We start from the raw sequence: 26,324 nt of genomic DNA on the forward strand, positions 1-26,324 counted from the left end.
CAATTGTAAACTGTGATTTAGCTTAATTAATAAATATTCTCTTTAGACCAAAAAAAAAAAAAAAAACCAATTCACCTAATGTCATATATGTATTCCTTTATCAAATATGTCATAGTTGTTTTCATAAGTTTGGTCTAGTGTTAAAAATCATTGAGAATATACTTCTAAATTTAGAATTTAGACCTTTAATTTTATTGACATTTCCCTTCCAATTGTAATGTTCACACAAAAATAAATAAATAAATAAATACTTGATGAAAAAGATACAAGTATAACATAATATGTATATATATATATATATATATATATATACGTATATATGAAAAAAGATACTTGATGCACCATACGATATATCAATAGTGTCAAATAGTATCTGATGTCCTGAGTACTACCTGATGGGGAGGTTAAAGAGAGAAACTTGCAATTGTTTACATTGGCATCCCGCGGTGCCAATTGCTGATAACTTGCCATGGCTAAAACAATCGTCCTTCAACCAAGGGAAAGGTAGTTAATGCTCACTATGCACCATACTTGTCATACCTCGAGTCCATAGCTCTCACAGGATGGCCATATATATATACATGTTAATCGGTAATGATAGTTATCCTGCGGCAAAGAATGGAGACGGCTAGTGCTCACCCTACATTATACTTGCTTATCCTCTCTGAGCACAACTCACAAAGGGTGATCATGAATATAACTAGTGCGCTGATCCATAACAGAATAAACAATCATCCTATAGCCAAGGAGGAGGGCGACTGATGCTAACTGTGCAAGTATACTTGCCAATCATTAGGCCCATGGCTTCCACAGGATAACCATATATATTTGTATGCTAATTAACAATATAGTACAGAACACCAATATTGTATGATGCATCTAAAAACTATAAAATATTTGTAATATCTTAAAATACCAAAATTTGACAAAATACAACAAGCTTATACACTTTTACTAAATCTATAAAATTTCATATTTTCTTTTAAACAACCGTATAAATCCAACAATTTCATAAAATTAATTTCTTCCACAATAATTTCAATTTCGCGATTATCCAAATACATAATATATTTTGTACGCTAAATTTTATTTATGAAAAAATTATATTAAATCACATAAAATTTGATATGAACCTAGGACGACCTACTCATAAACCCGTATTATATTAGCCCGAATCTAAATATGTTCAAGTTCTAATAGTCACATTAACCTCTAACCAACCTGTGATTAGAAACCTTGGTATATAGTGAAAACGCCACAATAGGTGATGGAAGTCCTATTGATAAGTCAAAACTAAAACACTCATTCACTAATGGTGTTTTAGGTGTTTAAAAGAATAAAGAGAATTCAATCTCACAAATAATTTTCTGTATAAAATTCAAGCTTCATTCTTATTGAAAAATAAGCCTTTAAATAGGCTAAGATTACAAACCAAAAACCCTAAAAAAACTTAATTCAAAACCAGACTCAAAGTGTGGAGAAAAAGAAAGTAGAGAAAAGAAAAGTAGAGAAAAAGAAAGTGCCTAATTTTTCCTAGTTTCCTAAACTAATTTGGATTAATTAATTCCTTTATTTTGAATTAGGAATTAATTAATTTACAATTGAAATACTAAAATAATAACTTTCCTAAACTTATTTTTCCAGCAAATAAATAAATAAATATCAAAATAAAAGACTAATTTCCTAAAACAAATTAGGAAATTAAAATACTAGCTTTATGACTAAGTTGACTCTGACTAATCTTTGACCAATTTGAACTCCAAATCAACTTCAATATGCTTTTTAGGATGCAAAATAAGCTGAATATGAAGTCCCACACGTTTCCCATGCTTGGAAGAGGAAGAAAAAGCCAACCCAGCAAATACAGTAAAGCCAGCACAAAATACAGTAAAAAACAGGCCAAATTTGAAGCTGTCCGTACAACCCCTTTTTGAATGCCTTTAAAGCTGCCTTGAATTGATTCCATATCCTCTTAGACATATGTATTGAATCCATAAAGAGTTGGAACCATTTCATGCTGCCCGTTGTCCATATTTGCACCAAAAATGCTACCCGAGTCCGTATCAGCTTCCACCACTTGTATGCTTAGGATAGGTCTTGGCTCTTCGGATATGGACAAGCCCTTTTGAGTATGAATTATTCCCTGGATAAAACCAGAAATATTGTCCTTAAACTTCTTAACTTGAGCCCTAGTGATTGGCCCGGTCTTCATCCGTATTGAGTCAGCACTCCAGCGGGTTGTCGGTTGTGCGGGCTCGGGCGGAATCACATCATTCCCCTCCTCTTGAAAATGATTTGTCCTTAAATCTAGTTCATCACATGCAAAAAAAGGAAACAAATCAGCATCTTTGGATGTAGCACTCATATTATACTCACCCGGCAAATCAAGCGTGTAGGTGTTTTCATTGATCCTTTCCAAAACTTAAAAAGATCCATCTCCTCGCAGCATAAGCTTGGATTTTCTTTGTGTGGGAAACCTCTCATTCCTAAGTTGAAACCAAAACCAATATCCTAGGTCAAACACTATCAAAACAAATATTAGAAATACAAGTTCATCACACTTTTTAATTTTAGCAAATAATCTCTCCCAAATTTTCAAATTTCCATTAAGTAAAGCTTTCAATAATGCAGATAAAGTTCTATACAACAAAAGCATTTTTAAATTATCATCCTTATAATTCATAACCAACAATGGTTTTTAATTCATAATTACTTTATTAACATCACCAAAGCTAGGATAAAAAATTTTATTTTCCTTCTCTTTCCTTTCTTTTTCTTTCTCTCTCTCGGCCACAACACAAGGTTTCCCTCTCTCGGGTTCCTCACCAAAGCTCTTGGGTTTCTCTCTTTTTCTCATCTTTTTTTTGGCTTTCTCTTGGTTTTTCCACTCAAGTTGAGTCTTAGAACACTTACCTTGGACAGCAAGCTTGGACTTACCTTCTTTGATGGTTGGTGAAGCCATTGGTGCCATACTAGCCTTCTCCTTGAGTTTTTCGGCTTCTCTCCTTTGTTGTATTTGTAATTGGTCTCTATAGACTTCCTTAGGAGTTAATGGCTCCAACTTGACCTTCTTTCCTTTAAACCTAAAAACAATACAATTCTCTCGACCAAAATAAGTAGCATCTTTATCAAATTGTCATGGTCTACCTAATAGAATATGTCCGGGATGCATAGGTACAACATCACACAAAATAACATCCACATATTTGTCTATACTAAATTTTACTTTAGCTTATTTATTCACTTTCATTTCACCACTATCATTAAGCCATTGTAATCTATAAGGTTCTGGATGTTTAATAGTTGTCAAGCCTAATTTATCAACTACAATGTTACTAATTACATTTGTACAACTTCCACTATCAATAATCATACTACAAATCTTACCTTGAATTTCACATTGGATGTGGAAGATGTTCTCTCTTTGAATTCCATCCTCATCTTTGTATTCAGCAAGTACTCTCCTAGAAACCAAGTTTAATTCAACATTGGATGCTTGCAAGGTTTCAGGTTCATCCGCCAAGTCTTCCTCCTCTTGCTTGGCTTCATCCTTACTTTCTTCAATTTCCAATTCTAGCTCACCATTACCCTTTAACACCATGATTCTTCTATTCGGGCATTGGCTAGTGATGTGTCCTCATCCCTAGCACTTAAAACACACAACATCACGAGTTCTAGAAGGTTTAGGATCTAATTTTACCTCATTCTTTGGTGCTTGGACAGATTCGGTTCTAGTCTCCTTCCTTAGCCGGTTTGAACTTTCTTCTCCGACTTTCGGCTTTGGCTTGCTTTCATAGATGGGATTGTTCCTCCAGCCACTTAAATTGGACCTTCCACTGTTGGAAACACCTCCAAACCATGAGCTTACACCCCTTCTCTTGAATTGATTTTCAATTTTGATGGCCACATGAAGCATCTCCTCCAATTCTACATATTGTTGAAGTTCCAATTGGTTGGCTATCTCACAATTCAAACCACCCAAAAACCTTGCCATGGTTGCCTCTCGATCCTCATTCATGCTTAACCTCATCATAAGTATCTCCATCTGCTTGTAATAATCCTCCACGGGCCTACTTCCTTGAGATAAAGATTAAAGCCTTTGATGCATCAACCTATGATAGTGTGATGGTACAAATCGCTTCCTCATGGCTCCTTTCATTTGTCGCCATGTAGTGATCAAGTCATCACCAACTCTTCTTCGAGTATTTTGCTCATTTGTCCACCATTGGAGTGTGTAATGACCAAACTCCATTGCTGCCATCTTCACCTTCTTGGCCTCCAAATAATGATGACAATCGAAAATCATCTCCATTCTCTTTTCCCATTCCAAATATGCTTCCAAACCACTTTTACCCATGAGTGGTGGGATGTTTACCTTGATGTTGCCAAGATCATCATCTTTATTCCTTGCTGATCACCCATGGATTAGCCTTTCTTGAGGTTCAAAAATTTCATCAAACCCCTCATCCAAGTCATCTCCATAGTTACTTCCCTCGAATTCCTCTCTTGGTCACCCTTGGCCTCCTCGACCTCGACTTCCATGAGCATCTAACCTTATATTGGACACTCCTTGGGATTTTTCTAACCTATCCATCTTTTGATTTAAATGGTCAAATCAGGCATTCATCCACTGTAATTTCTCCAATATAGCCCTCATGTCCATTTGCTCACCACTCCCTAAAGCTCGGAAATCATCTTTAAATCCTACAGACTCCTCTTCATTAATTCTCAAAGGTGGATCTCCTCTTCTCACCTTTGAATCTACCATGTTAGTATGAATAATACAAAAGTAAAATAAATTCTCACCAGGTTCACTCCCTCATGTGTTTCACTCAATATAAGAACTCGACACTCGTGTTTGCAAACTAATTTCGGCTTTTAACCCTCTTTTGTGTTCACACTCTCTTGCCTTTTTCCTCTCAATGAATTATCTCAAAGTTCTAATTAAAACACCCACAAAATAGTAATTAGATCACAAGTATGTTTTAAGTAAACTTATCAACAAAACAGTAGCTAAAAGTAGGCAATACCGAAGAATTCAACAAAACCTAGTTTTCGGCTTTTCTAGGCAAAATAAAGCAAATTAAGGAGAAATCTTTGGAATTTTTAAGAACTGTACCAGATGGTAATAGATTAACGATTCAAGAATAAAATTTAGGAAAAATAATTTCAAACTCAAACAAGAATCAAATCAAACAAAAATATAGAATAGTGTTGGTTGTTGTTCTTGTAATTCAAGTTTTGTATCAAATTCTTTAACTAATTTTAATCCAAGTAATTTAAGCACCCAAAATTCAAATATCCAACAAAATAATTCTCCAGAAACTCAAAATATCACAAATCAAATCTCCAAATCAAACAAGTTCCCAAACTCAAATTTCAACACCAAATTCAACAAACCTGAAATTTTTTTTTTTTTTATTCGGCTTTACCTCTTCTTTTTTTCTTTTTTTTTTTCAATCACAGACACAAACAACTGCAGTAGCAAGAATAATTACCAAAATGGCAATTCCACCTCCAAAACAAACACCAAACCCGTGACCTCCCAATCAAAAATTCAAATTGTGTGATTTCTTTTTTATTCCGCAAACCCCACTCTTCAATTTTTATTTTTATTTTAAATATATGATTGCAAATATTTAAGACTAAAACAGCAAATAAAAATCAACAAAAACAAAAATTAACAAGAACAATGATGAAAAACAACCAACAGACTAGGAAACAAAACTACGATAAAACTACGAAACCAAATTCAACTAGGAATGAATTATTATTTTTTTTTTTAAAGATGCAGAACGTGTATGATGATAGAAGCAACCTTAACCTAATGCTAAAATTGCAGAATAATACAAAAACAAATAAAACAAATAAAGATAGATCAAACCTGAACAAAATTTGGCTCTGATACCAAATGATACGAATCTAGGACGACCTGCTCATAAACCCGTATTATATTAGCCCAGATCTAATTATTTTCAAGTTCTAATGGTCACCTTGACCCCTAACCAACCTGTGATTAGAAATCTTGGTATATAGTGAAGACGCCACAATAGGTGATGGAAGTCCTATTGATAAGTCAAAACTAAAACACTCATTCACTAATGGTGTTTTAGGTGTTCAAAAGAACAAAGAGAATTCAATTTCACAAATAATTTTCTGTATAAAATTCAAGCTTCGTTCTTATTGAAAAATAAGCCTTTAAATAGGCTAAGATTACAAAGCAAAAACCCTAAAAAAAAATTAATTCAAAACCGGACTCAAAGTGTGGAGAAAAAGAAAGTAGAGAAAAGGAAAGTAGAGAAAAAGAAAGTGCCTAATTTTTCCTAGTTTCTTAAACCAATTTGGATTAATTAATTATTTTATTTTGAATTAGGAATTAATTAATTTACAATTGAAATACTAAAATAATAACTTTCCTAAACTTATTTTTCCAGCAAATAAATAAATAAAAATCAAAATAAAAAGACTAATTTCCTAAAACAAATTAGGAAACTAAAATACTAGCTTTTTGACTAAGTTGACTTTGACTAATCTTTGACCAATTTGAACTCCAAATCAGCTTCAATATGCTTTTTAGGATGAAAAATAAGCTGAATATGAAGTCCCACACATTGCCCATACTTGGAAGAGGAAGAAAAAGCCAACTCAGCAAATACAGTAAAGCCAGTACAAAAAACAGTAAAAAACAGGCCAAATTTGAAGCTATCCGTACAACCCCTTTTTGAATGCCTTTGAAGCTTCCTTGACTTTATTACATATCCTCTTAGACATATTTATTGAATCCATAAAGATTTGGAACCATTTTATGCTGCCCGTTCTCCATATTTGCACCAAAACTGCTACCCGGATCCATATCAGCTTCCACCACTTGTATGCTTAGGATAGGTCTTGGCTCTTCGGATATGGACAAGCCCTTTTGAGTATGAATTATTTCCTGGATAAAACCAGCAATATTTTCCTTAAACTTCTTAACTTTAGCTCTAGTGATTGGCCCGGTCTTCATCCGTATTGAGTCAGCACCCCAGCGGGTTGTCGGTTGTGTGAGCTCGGGCGGAATCACATCAAAATTTATATATAATTTAATTTCCCATAAATACACTTTATTGTACAAAATTATAAACACAATTAATTTTTCCAAACCATATAATAAATATTATACAACAAATATATTTAAATCACACAAATTAGCACAATAAAATTATATAACACTTTTTTTAATTTTTAAAACATACAAAATAATTTTCAAAATGTTAAATAACATAAAATATACATTCACACACAATACACATATCTACAACCTTTTAGCAAGTATGTACACACATATATATATATACACACCTATATATATATATATACAAATATGTATATATATATAGTCCGTATATGGTACGGACATCCACACGTTTTTATAATGTGAATCTCAGTATTGATGATGGTTTTTTAAGAAACTATCGTCAATACTATCACATAAAGACGTGTATTGATCATGGTTTCTTAAAAAACAATCGTCTTTAAGGCAGTTTGCACCGTAGAATTTCATTATATATATATATATATTCATCTGTAGATATGCACATATATATATATATTCACATATATATATATATATATATATATATATATATATTCATACATTTAAATATATACATACAAACCTTGAACAAGCATAAGTTAACAAGTATAAATGTCCACATATATATATATATATACACACACACACACACACACAAAAGCTTTAAACAAATATATATACATGTATATATTCATACACCCACAATATACATATACACATCTTCACATACACATATATACATATATATATATATATATGTACACAAAATATATGTATTTGCAAACATACACGTACATATACATCTAAACACACACACACACACACACACACACACACACACATATATATATATATATTCAATTTCACATCATTTTCACACTAAATACAAAACTTCACTCACAAATGACAATTTTCCAAATATACCACCAAAACTCATAAACAAGGTACCAATAGAAAGCTAAGAAGACAAAGAACATGAAACTAACCTTTGTTGAGCTCAACTCCACCGAAGTTGGTCGAAATTCTCATCGGAAATTGCTGCCAACTTGCTCCTTTCGTACACCATAAACGAGCTTGAATTGGAGCAAACAAAGGCCACCATCGGGTTTGGGAGGCTCGAATTTGGGGGAAAAAAACCGAGAACATGGCCCGAGATGGCCAAAATCTAGTGGTTGGATGGTGCTATCTGCTTCCATGGTCGTTTTCCAGTACGTCGATGGCTCCCCCAATGATCAGAGCACATCTTGATGAAGGTGGCGTTATGGGCTATCAAACGGTGGGGGGGTATGGCCTGAGCATGGCAGATCCACCGAAAGAAGAGAAACTGCCACCGCCGGCTTCCAACACCCTATTTGGGCACATTGCAGGCCGATTGGCAATGAAATTTGGCGGCCGAGCTCATTACGACTAGGCTATGCTGACAACATGCATGTGTAACTAATGGGTGGCCGAAAATTTATCAATTCTAGCCAACCCAAGGATAGAGAGAGTGAGAGAGAGAGAGGTCTTTTTTCACGTGTGTGGAGGAGAGAGAGAAAGGAGAAAGAAAATGAAAAAGAAAAAAATAATTTTTTTATCAAGGATGACATATGTCCCTTTCTCATCATGACACGTGACATCTTTATAAATATGACACGTGGTACCTTTTCACTACAAGATAAGGTCAGTTCCGAGGAAGATAGACACAATTTTACAGACTCATAACTTTTCAATCATAGGTCCAAATTGAACGTGCCACCAGTCTATAGACTCTAGCAACGAGCATTATCATATAGTACAAGGGTCGACATCAAAACCATATAGATAAAAGTCAACTCCAGACTCACCGATCAATCCACATCGCATCTTTTTTGGACCACAACTTTTTAACCTTAGCTCCGATTTTGGCATAATACTAGTCTACGAACTCATATCACGAGTACATCACCATAGTAACTTGATCAATACAAAATTCTTCTCACAGTGAAAAGTCAAACATAGAACCCACTTGGTCAACCTCGATCAATCTTGAACAAAAATTCGAATTCGAGGTATTTTTTCGAATCGGGGTGTTATAAAGCCTATAGTATTAAGGAAAGCATACCATTGCTACCACCTTATATCCTTTTTAACCGTCATCATTACCAAGTATCTACCTTTATTTAGTGAGCAAAATATGTTTATAGTTAAAAGAGCAATTCAAAGGAGGGGTTTAACCTCAGTATTTACGAAGAAGCCTTTCCATTAAAATGCACTGCTTCTTCCATTGTTTTTGTCCCCTCTCATCATCATAGCAGAGCTTTATTATTAGAATCAAACTAATTGGATGACCTTGGGACTCTAGCAAATACTCATAAACCTATGTTTTTTTCTTCACAAATACAATATGCCTAGTGTCTTTCGCAAATCCTTACTTTATCATTACAAAAGCTTTCAAAGCATCTTTAATTGCAAATGTCATTTTACCACTGAAATCCTTAAATTTGGTATCAGCTTGAGCTTTCCAATTGTAAAAATCAATGCCAATGCCAATACCAAATTTTAGTATTAACTCTCCAATAATATATGTTAAAAAATAGCACTGCCAAATTATAAATATTATTAAATGATGATGAGATCCACTTTTATTAACTAAAAAGCAAAATTATAATAATTTGAGTATTAAGTGGTGATGGGCCTCTCAAACTTTGTTATAGTTTAGTCCACCACCAAATTTTGTAAATTGCATTTTTTTTTTTTTTTGTTAATTTTGAAACCAAAAATGCAACAGGCAAATTTTACAATTTACCATTGAAAGGGTGAAAAGCTACTATCATATCTAAATTTGACAATGCAATGGTACAATACAATGCCATTAGAAATATGTTAAGCTTAGTGTATTAAGTAATCATTTTTAGCTTATTACTCTTAGAAGGCTACTCTTAAACTATATCTTAAAGTTTGCTCCCCACATTTCCTTAAACTCATTTTCCCTTTTATTTTGCTTTATTATGGATGGAGTTGGATGCATACTCATGACATTTATACTACTTCACTGGTATTTAGGCTTTTCAAATTACAGTTTTTTGCACGAACCTATTTCTTTAAAGACCTATGCGTTGTATTTTCTATTTTGGGAAAAAAATTTAAAGTTTTTGACTAGGTGATTCTTCAAGATCAACTCAAATTGGAGGATACATGACTTAGCTCCACCACTCAAGGAATTTAAAGGGTTATTGTGAATATATGTGAAGAACATCTGCATAAGTCCAATCCAAATACACGTATGAAGCCCATATCACATATTTTGACCCCAATAATATGGAATTAATAGTTACTAATAACCGTTTTGCAAAGTGCTGTTGTAAAACAATTTTTGAATTGATTATACATTTATACCAGTTAAGGATTAGCATTTTTAATTTCAATTTCTCTATATATATATGCCATATATATATCATCTAGTTATTAGTAGTATCATGATGAATGCGAATTGTTGTCTATGTAATATAGAAACTAATAATGTAGGTATTAGTAGGATTATGATGAACGTGAATTGTTATCTATGTAATATGGAATATCTAGATGATATAAACATATAACTAATTCAGAAATTATTCTTTAATGATAATGTGCAAAAATGTTATTAATGTCTATTAATTAATTAAACACTTTACTAGCATTTATTAATTTTGAAAAAAAAAATTGACTTTATAAGAAAATTCATATTTTTAAGGAAAATCCACAATGTCTAATAAAAGCCTTTAAAAGCATATATCAACCTTGAAAATATTTAGGCTACATCAGCTTAGCAATCATTTTAGAAATTACTATTAGAGAGCTTTTTTGAAAATAATGTATATATTGCTTATTTGGTATTTGTTAATTTTCACGTTGACAATGATGAGTTTGGATTGCTATTTATGTGGCATAAAAATTAATAAAGTTGAAATCTAAGTAGCATATATGCATAGTCAATTCAAAAATTTGTTCACCAGTGATAATGTGCATGAAGGTTGTTAATGGGTATTAATTAATTACATATTTGATCAAAGATTTATTTTTTTTTTGAAAAAAAAAATAAACTTTTAAAAGAAAATTTTGATTTTTTGGAAATTCCATAATGTCTTATAGAGCCTTTAGAAGTAAACATTGACATTAACAGTATTTAATCTATATCAGCTTGACATTCATTATAAGCATTACCATTATAGAATAATTTTTTACAGCACTGTCTATATTGTTTATTTGACATGATTATTTTCACAATTCATAACCCTACTAAAGATACTCTAATGAGGAGCTTCATGAAAATGGAGTTCAATGTGGCTTCCATATGATAAGCTATCTTAATCAAATAATGACACATCATTGAAATATTTTTTATTTTTTAAAAATTAATTCTAAATAAGGATGCCACTCACATAATGTACATGGACCCACTAGTAATTATTGTTAGTTGTTGGTTTAACTTTTAGTTGATTAGATCTTTTTTTTACCTATGTGATAGCTGACATAACATGTCTCTTTCTACAAGTTATTCATAAGATCCTTGCTATATCAAAACTTAAACTTTACCAAGATTTAAAATATCCGATATTTTTTCAAAATTTTTATTTTTTTAAAAGTCGAAATACAATTTAGGTTTCAAATAGAAACGGATAGAATTTCCATAATATCCATTCAAATTTTTGAAATTTTACCAAAATTTCCATGTAAATTTTCGTCAAAATATCTATATTAAATTCTTAACAATTTGGTTAAAAAATTCATAATATCCATCTAAATTTTAAAAATTTCCATGTAAATTTTCAAAAATTTCTATGAAAATTGTGAAAATATCTATGAATTTTTTGATAAAAAATTCAAAAATGTTATTGCTGTTTAGTAAATTATTTTACCAAATTAACTTTAGTGATAGTATTTTTTTAACATTTTAATTGTTTTTTAAGTATTTAATAATATAAATAAAACAAAGTGAATTGAATTCAATAGCCTTAATAAGTATTATTTATTAATTAAATATATATATATATATACTTGCTATACATTTTGTATAAGATGAACTCATTAGAATCCCATAAGTACAAGCTAATAATTGATTATATAAGAATGAAAAATAGTAACATAAAATAATAATATGAAAATATATTATTATATAGAATTGATATTGATAGCATTTGAATTAATAAAGGAGATACATATTTTAATAATTACTTTTCATATTTCATATCTCAAAATGAAAACGAGAAAGATACTAATAAAGTAATTTTAAAATAAACAATTTATCAAATATATATTTTTTTGCATATTTTTATTAATAATAGCTTATTTATAATCGTTATCGTTTACTATAAATTAAATTGACTAAGAGAAATATAATATCTATCCAATAGTTTTACAATTTTTATAATTAAATTGATAATTGATTATTTAAATAAGTTTATGCTAAAATTTCAACAAAAATTTTCATTTTTCAAAATAGATTTCCATCATTTTTTGTAAATTTTTATCGATATTCGATATTTTTTAATATTTCCATGGAAATTTTCATATTTTGAACTTTTGATATTTCCATCAATACCAAAATTTTGAATCTTGAACTTTACTAACATCTCTTCACTTTATGAGTTTTACAAATATGCTATTTCCATAAATTACGTAGATAAATTTATATATCTATATATATATATATATGTTAATATTTTTTCTCCAGGGGAACAAAACCTAGGATATTTAGTGTTTTGCAACATGTTGTGAAATATTAAGGTGCTCAAGATATTCTAAGCTTTATCCCTAAGAGAATAGAATCAAACTCATATCAGGTCGTTATAATGGTAAAAACCATCGGGGCTTCCTTTATTAGATCTTAGATCACATCAATGGCTTAAATTTAAAAAAATAAAAAATATTTATTAATTAACAGATCATGATATAATTCACTTTTTTTAAATAGGATGTTAGTATTTTACTAAACTCATATTTAACCATTAATTAAATTTTAAATCGTAACTCTTAATGGAATCTAAAGGATAATAAAGAAATATTTAATGTTAAAACCATTAGATTATTCTAATTTTAGCCTACCGCTATATATATATATATATATATATATGAGGGGTAGTTCCTTATACAAAGGTTTTTGATAAATGATCTTGATCTTTAAATTTATTGAATCAAATGGTGTAAATTTGTTCTCTTTAAAACTCACTCAAAATATTATTTTTATATCCTAATACTCTTTTATTTCAAGTAAAAAATAAATGGCATTTAACTTTTCCGTGTACAATCAATCTCAAATAAGTATTTTTTGGTAAATTAAACTATCTACAAATTCTAAACACCTTCCTTGCTCCATAATTTTGAACAGTTTCAATTTTCTAGAATTAGGTTATAAAATTTTTCAAATGTTGCAATCATATGAAGGCCTATATGATTAATTTTCATTGATCGATGATTATGGTAATGATTAATTGCTAGTTTCGTGTGCTATTTTGATGTCTTGAGAGACCATGTGTCCAAGAATTAACCTTCATGTCTTGAAGCTAGGCTAATTTCAATTTTTCTTAAAAGTTGGTGATTTAAGGTTTTGTGAAAAGGATTGAGAGGCTATATGCTCAAAAATTAAAACTTTATGTTTAAATGTTTCTTCCATTTTAATTATTGATTATGAGCAAGGTTCAAAATTTCAGTATCGGTGGAAATATCGAAGGCTCAAAATATAAAAATTTTCATGAAAATATCGAAAAGTATCAAGTATCGATAAAAATTCATAAAAAATTATGAAAATCTATTTTTAAAAAATCAAAATTCTTGTTGAAATTTTAACATTAGCTTATTTAAATAATCAATTATCAAATTGATTATAAAACTTGTAAAAATATTAAATAGATATTATATTTTTTTAATCAATTTAATTTATAGTAAGCGGTAACGATTATAAATAAACTATTATTGATAAAAAGAAGTATATATTTAATAATTTTTTTATTAATTAAGATAAAACAATCATTACAATTACATTATAGTTCATAAAAATCACTTTAATACTTATAGAACTTTTAGATAATTGAAAATTATTAGCATATTTCTTGTTTTTATTTTAAGATTTGAAATGTTAAAAGTAATTATTAAAAGATGTATCTCCTTAATAATTTTTCATGTAATTATTAATATGTCAACCATAAGGATTTTGTAATAAAAATAGTTATCTTTAATGTTTAGTATAATATATTCTATCTTTTTTTTATTTGTTTAATGTTATTAATTTAAATGCTATTAATATCAATTTTATATAATATTATATTTTCATGTTATCATTTTTCATTCTTAGATAAACAATTATTAACTTGTTATTATAGGATTCTAATCAATTCATCTTATACCATAAAATACTTAAAAATAGTTAAAATGTTAAAAAAATATTATTAAAATAAATTTGGTAAAATAATTTACTAAACATCAACAATAGTTTTGAATTTTTTTATAAAAAATTTTAAAAAAAAAATCATTGATATTTTCAAATTTTCCATCGAAATTTTTGAAAACTTACATGGAAATTTCCAAATTTTCAATGTATATTATGGATATTTTAACCAAATTATTAAAGATTTGATATAGATATTTTGATAGAAATTTCTATGGAAATTTTGGCAAAATTTCAGAAATTTCGATGGATATTATAGAAATTCTATCTGTTTCCATTTGCAACCTAAATTTTATTTTGACCTCTTAAAAAATAAAAATTTCAAGAAAATTTTGAACATTTTAAACCTTGATTATGAGTATCTTGAAAAGGACGAATCTGTGCTAATTTCAAAATTTTTAAAATTTAGAAAATTGAAGTTATTCAAAAATTTGGAGAGAGGAATGCAATTGGAAATTTATTGTGCATAGAAAATTAACTGCCATTTATATTTTACTTAGAATAGAAGAATGTGTTGATATTAGTATAAAAATTGATAAGGCCTTAAAGATAGCATATTTGCACTACCATTGGATTAGATAAATTCAAAAGTTAAGATCATTTACTCATTTATCAAAAAAATTTGTATGAGGAACAACCTTTATATATAAATGTTGAGTTAGTTTTTGTATGTTGGCAAATTTTCATCAGTCAAAATACCAAGGTGTAAAGTTTCTATCTCAGCCAATATTGAAGCATGAAGACGAAATCTTATCCAGGTATGATAAGTGACTTAGAGATCATGTATATATATATATAGGTGGTTAGGCATACATAATTTATACTATTCTTGCTTTTTGCTAATGTTTACATCTTTTACCAGTTTTTATACTTTAGGTATTTTGACTTTGTTTTAATATGATTTTTATCAAATTTGTGAAAGTCAAAATACCTCGTTTAAACAATTTTTAGCTATTATTTGAACAATGTTTTTCATGTTTCATTCCATGAGTGGTGGATCTACGTTGTTTGGACAAGGTCCCTATTTTATTCTAACAACATCCAACCACATCTCATTCATTTTGACAGAACCACTTACGGGTCCTTCTCCAACATCTAAAGCGATTCTAAGGAAGACTTAACAAATATTCTATGGAAAATCCAATCAAATCATTCCATAATTTAATGTAATCCAATAATGCAGATAAAATAACATAAACATTTTTTATGAAATTCTCACAAAATCATCAATCAAAAATAATCTAGAAGTCAAAGAGTACAATGAACCAATGTATATATCAAAAGTGCTCAATATAAATAAACCTTAGAATTTAATGAAAGAAAGAATATTTATTACAAGAATCGAATTTAAAAAGAAAACAATACATCAACAATGAAGTATCATATAAATAACGAATATACTTGAATGTGATAGATATAACCTGTCAACTAAGACTTAGGAGAACAATTGAAAAACAAAACTATGAAACAACCTCAGTGAGTGGAATAAAATAATAATATGAAAATAATCATTTATCTTTAAAACAATTCTCAAAACCTCACTTCCACTCTTTTGAAAGCTTCCCTATTTTGGAAAACATATTTCAAAAAATCCATGTATTTTTTCTCAAAAATATGACAAATTTCATATTCCATATAAACATATTTGTAAATATGATATCAGTCATACCTATACTTGAATAAATAATTTTTATTTTTTAAAAATAACTCATAAGCAAAAGTAATAGTTTCATAACGATAATAAATATAATACCAAAACCTATGTATCCTAGCCAATACCAAATCCTATCATATGACCTTTAACTTCCTAAAGCATTGCAAAGCCAATCGGGGAAGAAAAAACTATCATACAAACCTCGGCGTCCCTAAGGCATGTTAGAGCTAGAACTTCTCAATCAACCTCTATATCATGTGATAATAGTAAAGGATTGATTCATAATTGTATCAATAACCAAATCCATATCCATTTATGTAACCTTGATATTGCTTAAAACATTGTATCACCGATTTATATCTCACATATATCCCATAACAAAGTATCATTTATTTTGTTATATCCATATCCAGAAGCCCAATATAACTATTTGACATATCATATGTAAATTATATATAAATAAACTAAATAAAATAATCAAATTATAAATATTTTTTTATGCCAAAAATATTAACGTGTAGAGCTATATAACAGTAATCAATCCAGCTATCATAACTTTTCAAATATCAAAATCCACTATTTCACCATGAGCATATTAAAATCTAGAAACAATTAAAAACTTTTCAAAAATCACATAAAATGTTAACTTTTATTTACATTTACATATATAAGCCTATATAATTACATAACCAAAATTTATATAAAATTTTATAAACTTTGAAAACCATAAACCATCAGTTTTACATGCCACAAAAATATTTAGGAAAATAAATCTACTGATAGAGATACAACTCACTCTTGATCCACTGTCGGATTATCTCTATTCTCTATCATGTGCCTAAAACATAACCAAAACACTTCTTAGACTTTCAAAAATCAAATCCAAGAAATTGCGTACAAAATGTCCCAAAATAACTTCAATAACTCTAAAATTTCTAAAATTAGATATCAAACAGTCTAATTATACTATGGATCCAAAATACCCGATATCCAAAATTGGAGTTTTTCATCTAGAGGCCAATTTAATTAAATTAAACCTTCTACTGGATCCCATTAACATCTAATTACATTAATCTAACTTTAATTTTGTCCAATTTTGTCAAACTTTATTCAAATACAGTCCAATTTTATTTAGTATTAGACTAATTGATCTGCAAATGAAAAAATCATCAAACAACACCCAAAATTTATTAATTTTATATCAATGGAAAGCTTATAAATTTTATAATAAGAATCTAAGCTCACCTTAATCCAAAAAGATTGTCAGTGACCGAAAAACATGTTGGAAAATTCGACCGAACTTGATATTGATGGATCTCTCAAATCATGAATAATTTTGAAAAAGAAAAATCAAATTCGAGCTTAGAGTGTCCAAAATAGTGGGGAAGGGTATATAACACAGCCTGGAATGGCCAAAAAACACAAGAACTTTGGCAACCCAACTAGACCACTGCCTCGGGCTTTGCCAGCCTAATCAAGAATCGTCCAGCAATGGTTTGCAATTCCGTAGCCAAGGTCACCTTAGGATCGGCAATAAGGGTGGCTAGCATGTGTAAGGTTCTAGTAGCCAAAGACAATGAAATATGGTTGACATGATTTAAGGTGAAAACGGGTCATAAAAGGGTCAGGTTGGGTTTCACGGGTCTGCAAAGGTTTTGAGGACTTTTTGGATATTTTTTGAATTGTTTAATAAAAGTACAAATCCTCACATATATATGTATATATAAGCCCCTGGGTTATTAATAGAAAAAATTCTGGAATTGTTTTGAACACTAAATGATATTGATGTTTAAAAATTTTTCATAACCGTAATATTTTGGCCATAGTTCAAAATTACGCATCCAGCCACTCTTTAAACTTATATCAACAAGCTTTTCATAATGGTATAAAAGTTAAAATCAAAATCCATCTCAAAAGAAAAATCAAATTTGGTTCTACTTAAAAGTTCAATTTGATCAACTTTGATCAAATTTCAAGTGTTTTCTTAAAACGAATCATTACATTATAGTAAGATTAAGTTGAAACATTATAATAAAATTATATATATATATATATATATATATATATATATATATATATATTTGTTATAGAAATGACTTATCCTCTGTATAATGTGTCTATACTGTGCATATCCACCGTCAAGCAACATATTAAAGGAGACCTATAAAAATCTCCTGCAATATGTTACTTGATGTTTGATGCATACATTATAGAGAGAATCATATCCTTTTCTATAAGAGGGCTATATATATAGTTTATATTTTGTTAAATTTAAAATATGTGTTTCTTTTTTATCGTATATTTTTGCAATTTTTAAGGAAAAAAAATGTCGACTCTTAAAATCAAAATTCTGATTCCACTCTTAGCCATACAGTTTTTAATTACAATCCCATGGTAAAAGTAAATACCCTTAATTCTAGTAGTTCAAAGCATAACAAGTGCATTCCAATATCAAACCATCAAGGCAGTTGACGCACTAGTGAATGAGTCTGCATTGCTTGTAAATGGACTGACTCAACCACTCGAAACTTTGTGGGCAAACATTGTACAATACCATTCCACACAAAATTGACTTGTTTATGTACTTTTTCCTCTGTACCACCACGTCACCCAGCATTACTGGCTTAGTTAGCTTTGAATGAATCAAACCTTTAACGGAACTCTTCAGCTACTCTATCTGTATAAATCAGTGTTTTAAAAGGAAAAATTGCAACAGAATGCGTTTTCATTGCTATAAGATGATGTAAATTCTAAGGTGTTGGGTTATAAATTTTTCGGAAATTAAATTTTAATATTTAAAAAATTAATATAATTTAAATTAACATGAAATTAAAAAAAATTAAAATATCAAAAATTTTAAAATGCAAAATAAATCAATTAAAATTTATATAATTAAAAATAAATATACAATAAAATATATATTTTTAATTTATAAAGATAATATAAGTTTTTTATAAAATAAAAATTAAAAAATTAAATTTGATTATATTTATGAGATATATACCTTACTATCTAAGGTGTTAAAAAAATACATTTTTCGACCGAAGGTGTATGCCCCATCTTTTAAAACATATGTCTCATCCCAAATTTTTAAACTTGAAATATATATACATATATATATATATACAGTCCGTCTATGGTGTGGACGGTTTTCAGATCATAATATTGATGACAGTTTTTCATAGTATTGGTGACGATTTTCTAAACAATCGTCATTAATACTATAAAAAACCATCACTAATACTGCAGTCCTTATACGGACCGTCTTCACTATAGAATTTTCATATATATAGATATATGTATTTTTGTATGCCTCCGCCCAAGGCAAACCCGAACGGAGCCTCGGTTTTGAAACAATGGACTACACATGTAATATATCCACTCCACACCTACAGCTAGCATCAAATAAAGTCATTTAGATTGCGCTGTTCACCGTGACAACCGTGCAACAACCAATCAGCACTTCCTCATAAATTTAGTCGTTCATCAAGGTTATATTATGGAAATGAAAAAATTGAATTCTAAGCTTATTAATGACTTAGTGCATTGCATTTTTCATGCGAGTTATGAATTACCACTAGCCTAACCGTTGAGTTTGTCAATTGGCTTATATTTCAACCATTTTATTAAATTATGTCCCCTTCAGCAACTTCATTGTCTTAATTTCCTGTCCAACATTTGATTTTGAGGTAGATTTTAATTTTAAAACAAATGGGATTCAGTGTCAAAGTAGTAATCGAAGGCATCAGCTGTCTAGCTTTCTGTAATTTAATGGGGATTTAGCGAATGCATCAAGCATTTCAAACTGAGCTCAACCATATAACAATCTATATTGATTTCACACTCTGATTTCTTTATAAAGAAAAGTAGGAGTTTAGATATTATTTTGTTCCTGAAGTTTCTTAGAAGCATACCAAATTAGATTTTTTCTTTTTTTTTTTCTTTTTTTTGGTGAAACCAAAGTTGAATTGTCGATCCACTTATTTCAATAAGTTCACATGAGTCCTGAACATATACATAACATTTATTGTTTGTATATCAAAGAAAAAAAAAATTGATAGCGTTTGAACAAGTCATTGAATCTAAATTTTCCAAGAAAAATCAACGTCTTTCAATTAATTTTTCCGCGTGATGGATGTTCTCAAACATAAATTTAAATTTGTGAAGTATGATTTTTCTTCCACATGATGTCAATATGACATGAAACAAGCAAAAGAAGCAGCTAATAGTCAAAAAGATAAAACGCTTGAAACAAGCACTCTGTATTTAGGTGGAACCGAATCTGAAATTTGATATTTCAAAGTGACAGTTTAATTTGACAAGAGAATAAAAAACCCAATTTTTTTTTTTCAATAAACCAAATAAAAAAAAGAAAAAAATTAAAACCAATGAGTTGTCCACTAGAAACACGATATCATAATGTAAGATCATATAGAGGATGATTTTTTTTATTTTTTTGGGTAAATATATAGGGGATGAAATTGTGTTAAAGAATATTAGGAAAAAAAAGAAAATATGAAAAATCTTAATTTGTTGTTCCTTCAATTCTAATTTTCATAATGAGTCTGAAGTAACGAAAAAAATTAGGTAAGTCCAATTTGATTTCATTAACTTTTTTAATAACTTAAATTAGAAACCAAGATACCTCTATTAGTTTTTCTTTCTTTCTTCCTACAAAGATAGCCTTCTTTCCAAGTTTTCTATCCATTACTGTTCTCCTTTTTTTTAATTTCTTTTTCTTTTAAATCAAAATGAAACTAAATATATGTATCTATCCCTTTAATAAATCTTCTATTTTTAACTCTTTTTTCTATGTCTTTTATCTTTTGATTTGTCACATTGATCAAGACACTTATTAGATGTATAAACAAGGCCCTAATTTAATTCACATTTTCAATAAGGAACCCATTTTGAGATGCCAACCTTTTAAAATCCCATACAAGAAATTTCTGTCAGAGCTCACATGTTGTAGGCACTAACTTGCATTTAATCTCTGGTTAGGTAAAACCACTCATACTACTATCTAAGCTTTCACATAAAATTAATCCATTAAGCTTGAAATCTTTATTTATTTATTTTTTCCCGTGAATATATAATATTATTTCATGTATTCTTTTTTTTATTTTTTATCTGTTAACTTGGTATCTTATAATTTTAAAGACTTGTGTTCTAAATTAGTGGAATCCAAATTCTTAAGATGAGATTGTTTTTGTTTTGTGTTAGTGGGTTAGTGACATCTCATGCTTCATTTGTAGTCCTAGAAAGCGCGCGTATCATAATATACAAAGGTTTTTCTTATTTGATAAAAACAGGCATGATTTCTTATATGGATTTTTATATATGGGATCTGTTTTATAAATTTTATTCTAATACCCGATGTCATATGATATTCATATAATTTGTTTGAATGTCCAACAGTTTACATGTAACTAAGCCTTTACAGTCTAATATTAGTTGTTATTTAAAAAAATTCTTATACATTCCCACACTAAGTTTTTTCTTCAAAATTTTGACAAATCATCTTTAAAATGTGAATTAGTTAATACAACTATGGATGTAAAAAAATTTTAGCTTCCTATAATTTTGTATTTTTATTTTTCATTATTCATGTACTATTAGATTGTTCTATTTAAGAGCTCAGATGATTGTTCATACAGCATAATTGAGTGGTAAAAACACTGTCTTTTACAACAATTTGAATTTTGAATCTCTCATTTTTAATATAAAATAAATAAAAAAATGAACCAAAGATGATATATTATCCAACCTTTTTGTGGTTTGTCAAATGCATTTGTATTTATTACCCGAAAGCTTAACACTGTTTTTTAGCAACAATTTTAATTTTGAATCGTTCACCTTCAATGTTAAAAAAAAAAAAAAAAAAAAATGGGGGAAAAAAAGAAAAAAAATGATTTATTATCTAACCTTTGAGCACCAATTTTAATTTTGAATGTTTCACCTTTAATAAATAGAAAAAAGTAAAAATAAAAAAAGAAGGTGATTTATCATCCAACCTTTTGTGGTTCGTTAAGTAAGTCTACTTTATTTTTTGCTGCAATATGAGTGTAGAGACCCCGAATTTATTATAAAAGCTTCGGAATTTCGGACAAAAATCCTCTCATTTTTCTATTTGGAAACAATCCTTTTACTTATCAATTAATACTAATTACCTTATACAATTTAAGATTAAAAAAAATTAATAAAACATGGCTATCTAGAAAACAACCAGAAAATAATTGAATCAATTAGCAATTATATATTGGATAGCCAAATTTTATTAATTTATTTTAATTTTAAATTGAAATTAATATTAATTATTGAGTAATGAGATTGTTTATAATAGTATAATTATAACCATTGGATTTATTTATTTATTTATTTATTATCAATTACAATAATTTCCCTCTCCCATTACTTTACAATTATAGAGCCAACCTCACTTAATTTAGATTAAAAATATTTAATATAGAACACTTTAAAATATTAATATGGCACACCTTGGTTAAATCCTTCATTCCTCTATAAATAGTGAGATCCACATAAATGGTAATGAATAATAAATACATAGGAAGTAAATGGAAAGTGTGATTGTAATTGTTTTGAAGATGGTGATATTGATATTTTAGAAACTTGGAAGATGATTGATTTTCTCTCTAAAATCAAGAATTAATTAGAGAGAAGAGAAAATTAATTTTTCTTTTTTTTTACCTGAGTATGCTGATTTTCTTTTTTAGTAAACAGCTATCAAAAGACAGATTATAAAATTTTAAAATTAAACATGTTAATAAAATCAAATTCTTAATTGATATTCAACCTATTTATTCTTTTTAACATTTTTTTGGTACAACATTTATTGTCAAAATGAAAAAAATAATTAATTGATTATATTCTTTTAAAAATTTGAAAAAAAAAATTATTGGTCCCAAACTTATTAAAAAATCAAACCACCCACCTCTATTATTTTGATTATTTATTACTATCCACCTTAATTAATCCCAAACCCTACTCAAATCAAAATAATAAATAAAAAGTATTTTTCTATATCTTATAAATGCGCACCATATATGCCTAAACCAAAAAAAATTAGAAAGCGAGCAAATAAAAATATAAAAAAAAAATATGAAAAAATCCCCAGTCAGAGGATGAACATGAACGTTTCCTGTCAATTACAGAAGATGAAACTTATTATCCCAAAATAAATAAAATAAAATAAAAAAGGTAAAACTTATCAAAATGCTTTATTAAAAAAAAAAAAGAAAAGAAAGAAAAAGATAATGATAATGAGAAAGAGTCAAAGAAAAGTCCATAAAGTCTAAAGCCTCCAAATAAATCCAGGTAATACTCGGCATGTCTTCTTCAAAACGTAAATGCTCTGTTTTTTGGGTTTAAATTTGTATATATTCTCAAGTCCCCTTTTCCCACCACCTCTCTTTTCCTTATAAACACCACCCAAAACCCATTCTTTCTTCTCCATTCTGGAAAAAAAGACTCCCGGAAAATAAAATTTTCTTTCCAACCAAACAAGCAATTTCTTACCCAATAAAAATACTACTTCTTACAATTCCGTTTCCAATCCCACTACTCTCTAGCCCTAAGTTTTGTTTTTCCGTTTCTCAAAGAAGCGGAAAAAAGAAGAAGAGAAAAATTAACAAAATTAGGGTTTTTCAAATTGGCCAATGTCACAGCTGAAGACTCTTTCACACCTTGATAGCGTGCCATCGACGCCAGGAAAGTTCAAGCCGGACAAATCCACGCCGTATGTTCACCGTTTCCGATTCTACACCTCACTTTCCAGACTAACCCTTTGGTCGTCTTTCTTCCTCGCCTTTATAATTTTCTGTTTCTTTTTCTCTTCCTCTTCGCCTCCTCCTTCGTCTCGTCGATCCCTCGGCGATTCCTGGGGTGGCCGTGACTGGGAACGGCGAGTAAGCCGCTCGGCTCGCAAGCACACTAGCTCCGGCTTAACGGTGCTTGTAACCGGCGCTGCTGGGTTCGTCGGAACCCATGTCTCCATTGCACTGAAGCGGCGCGGTGATGGCGTCCTTGGGCTTGACAATTTCAATCGCTACTATGACCCTAGTCTCAAACGCGCTCGCCAAAAGCTTCTTGAGCGTTCTGGGGTTTTCGTCGTCGAAGGAGATATCAACGACTCGTCGCTTCTCAAGAAGCTTTTCGAGGTTGTTGCGTTTACCCATGTAATGCACCTTGCAGCGCAGGCCGGTGTGCGTTTCGCTATGCAGAATCCGGGTTCATATGTGCACAGCAACATTGCTGGGCTTGTGAACCTCCTCGAAGTTTGCAAGTCCGCAGATCCGCAGCCGGCGATCGTCTGGGCATCGTCGAGCTCGGTGTATGGGCTTAATTCTAAGGTACCCTTTTCGGAGAAAGATCGGACCGATCAACCTGCGAGCCTTTACGCGGCGACGAAGAAGGCTGGTGAGGAAATCGCTCATACTTATAACCATATTTATGGGCTTTCGATTACTGGGTTGCGGTTTTTCACAGTTTATGGACCTTGGGGTCGACCGGATATGGCGTATTACTTCTTCACCAAGGATATTCTTAAGGGAAAATCGATTACTGTCTTTGAAGCTCCTAATCATGGAACTGTTGCTAGAGACTTTACCTATATTGATGATATTGTGAAAGGGTGTTTAGCGGCTCTTGATACAGCGAAGAAAAGCACTGGGAGTGGTGGGAAGAAGAAAGGTCCTGCTCAATTGAGAGTTTTCAATTTGGGTAATACTTCACCGGTACCGGTTGGTCAGCTTGTAAGCATATTGGAGAAACTTTTGAAGGTGAAGGCTAAGAGGAAGGTTTTGCCGATGCCTAGGAATGGCGATGTGAAATTTACACATGCAAATATAAGTTCAGCATACAGAGAGCTCGGATATAAGCCTACGACTGATTTGGAAACTGGGCTCAAGAAGTTCGTTCGTTGGTATCTGAGTTATCATTCAGGTTCGAAGAAGAAGAGTTCCTGGTGAATTTCCTGAAAACCCGATGTTGAGCTTGGATTCTTCATATTTGTTCTTCTCGGATATCTTATTTCATTTTGCCATCTTTGATTTAAACGCTTTATCAAGTTGATACCATCATACAAGGATATGGAATGGTGTCCTTCTTTGGTTAGTTTACCTGTTGGGAAGGGCATTTCATTGCAGGGAATTACCTGATTTGTAGAGGGATCGCCATTGTTTTTCCACATGTTGCTCTTTTTAGGATGTTTCTAGTTTAGGTGATGTACAGTCCATGACTTGATAGACAACAAAGATTTCTGGTCGTTGGATCAATTTTATTTGGAAGTCACTTCAATAATCTAGAATTTGACACAATGGGCTTCTAAGTTGTTTTTATCTATTATACTTTGTTGTGTGGCATTTATTTTCTCTTTTTTTATATTTGCATTGATTCAGTTGATGGTGGCTAATGGAAGGCATTGATCCGGCACTTTTTATTTTCTTTTTCCCATTCTTGCTTACTAGTTTTCATTTGAGATAGTTGAATAATATTGCCCTCTTGCTAGGTTTGAGGGCATGTAGTTCATAGCATGTGCACTTGTTTGTGGCATTTCTGGTTTCCTAAGGCTGATCATGGATTGGCAAACTGGCAAAGATGTTTTGGATTGGCAAACTGGCAAAGATGTTTTTCTATTTACGAAAAAAAAAAAAAAAAGAGCTCGTGGTTGGTTTATGTATTTGCTTTTGAATTCATGGTTAGTGTATGTTTTTGTTTTGGTACTTTATTGTCACTCTAATCCGGTGTTTCATTAATAGCTTTTATTGGATGGACCATATGTGCAGATGGCTCTAACAGGCTTTGAACTAGTTCTCTGATTAATATTGTTGGTCTGTAAAATATAAGATTTTGCAATTTCCTTGCCATTTTTTTTAACCAATAATTTCCTTGTCATCACTCAGTTTGTTTCATGTCTTCGGCAGATCTATGCTTGGTCATTTAACCATGTTATTTTGGTTAAATCTGCTAACATGAATAAGTTAGCTACGCGAGGGTTTTTTTTCTCCTGGTGGTAGATAGTGCTTTCTGTTGCTAACCAGAGGTGAAGAAAAGGAGAGATTAATTACAATCATTCTCCAAACTTCCACTGCTTTCCAATGGAGACACTAAACTTTCTAGACCATGCTGAACTTAGATCAAAGTTTTCCTTTTGACTAAAACAGATATCTTTTTCGATAATATCGTTGAACCCTCCC

The 26,324-nt window shown here is 30.1% G+C and overlaps 1 protein-coding gene across 1 annotated transcript; it reads left to right on the top strand.

The window, feature by feature from the left end:
• Positions 1-23,481: 23,481 nt before the first annotated feature.
• On the top strand, positions 23,482-25,572 carry LOC107419385 (UDP-glucuronate 4-epimerase 3). Its single transcript, XM_016028171.4, has one exon. It carries the CDS (start codon positions 23,787-23,789, stop codon positions 25,095-25,097), a length of 1,311 nt encoding a protein of 436 aa, XP_015883657.3. The 5' UTR covers positions 23,482-23,786; the 3' UTR covers positions 25,098-25,572.
• The last annotated feature ends 752 nt before the right edge of the window (positions 25,573-26,324 follow it).

The sequence above is a fragment of the Ziziphus jujuba genome, chromosome 6 (assembly GCF_031755915.1).
Source record: "Ziziphus jujuba cultivar Dongzao chromosome 6, ASM3175591v1".
NCBI lineage: Eukaryota > Viridiplantae > Streptophyta > Magnoliopsida > Rosales > Rhamnaceae > Ziziphus > Ziziphus jujuba.

Coding starts and splice junctions, on each gene's coding strand:
- LOC107419385 (XM_016028171.4), top strand. CDS start 23,787: ATGTCACAGCTGAAGACTCTTTCACACCTTGATAGCGTGCCATCGACG.